Raw genomic sequence first — 1,015 nt, 5'->3', positions numbered from 1 at the left:
CAATCTTGTTCCCTGGGATGGTGACCCAGACGGAGTTGCAGTCCAGGTGAGATAGTAAAGGAGGGATTTTGTTTTTCTCTTTGTTTGTGAGGACAACTTTAACTGATCTATTTGTAATAATGCAGTATTTTTACCCATTATAGGTTCTTCGAATGGGCATCAACACAATCCTATCTTCTTGTGAGAAGAAAGGATTCAGATCTGTTGCTCTTCCCGTCCTCGGTGCTGGGATGGCCCTGCAATTTCCTGTCAGTGTAGTGGAGAGAGTGTTAATGGAGGAAGTTTATGTATTTCAAGAGGAGCGGGTGGGAATCACACCATTCCTGATCCACATCGTCATTCAATCTAATGATGAGGAGAGACACGAGGTAATGTCAAAGAATTTTACCCTAAATATTGGCTCCTGAGTGTTGCGTGTCGATAAAAACTTTGGCAAAGAAAAGATACGTCCATATCAGTATTTTTTCATTGAATGTTTGATTATTTTCTTCGCAGGCATCTGATGTTGTCCAAACTGACAAATTCACTCAAAAAGTCCGAGATCCAGGTGAGTATAGAATACTGAGAAAGAATGAAAAATAATAATACCCAAAGTGCTGGAGTAATGCATCTAAATTTACCAAATTAACAGCCTGAGGGCAATAGCTCAAACTCAAATTATTCAGACAGTCCAATATTTCATTATCCTTCGTAATGATTGCTTTTTATAAATTACCTAAAACTTCTTTTAGTTAAACCCCTTTGGCTCTAACTCTGTTTTTCCATTTAGGAGTGGGTTTTTTTATTGCTATAACTGTGACCCATGTACTGCTTACTGTTCAGAGTCAACTTTCTCCTCTAGATTCAACAACGATGAGGTTGGTCCTGCTGGGAAAAACTGGAGCTGGGAAAAGTCACCTGGGGAACACCATTCTTGGAGAGGAGCTCTTTGCCACTTATGACTCTCCAAACTCTGGAACAATGAAATGCCAAACAGAAACCAAAACAGTCAGTGGAAGAAGCATCACTCTGATCG

General features: G+C 39.9%; 1 protein-coding gene across 1 annotated transcript in view; it reads left to right on the top strand.

The window, feature by feature from the left end:
• LOC102201901 (uncharacterized) overlaps positions 1–987 on the top strand; it is a gene marked incomplete at its 3' end in the record, with an annotated part of 3,636 nt that extends 2,649 nt beyond the window's left edge. Inside the window, exons 4-7 of the mRNA XM_005755345.1 lie at positions 30–54; positions 144–368; positions 496–547; positions 842–987. Coding sequence (XP_005755402.1) covers positions 30–54; positions 144–368; positions 496–547; positions 842–987 — 448 coding nt within the window. The remainder of the gene's footprint in view (positions 1–29; positions 55–143; positions 369–495; positions 548–841) is intronic.
• Positions 988–1,015: the final 28 nt, after the last annotated feature.

This window comes from Pundamilia nyererei, unplaced genomic scaffold, assembly GCF_000239375.1.
Source record: "Pundamilia nyererei isolate P.nyererei 1_Seehausen unplaced genomic scaffold, PunNye1.0 scaffold01255, whole genome shotgun sequence".
Lineage (NCBI taxonomy): Eukaryota > Metazoa > Chordata > Actinopteri > Cichliformes > Cichlidae > Pundamilia > Pundamilia nyererei.
Note: the sequence above shows the minus strand (reverse complement) of the source record. Positions and strands in the feature narration are given on the sequence as shown.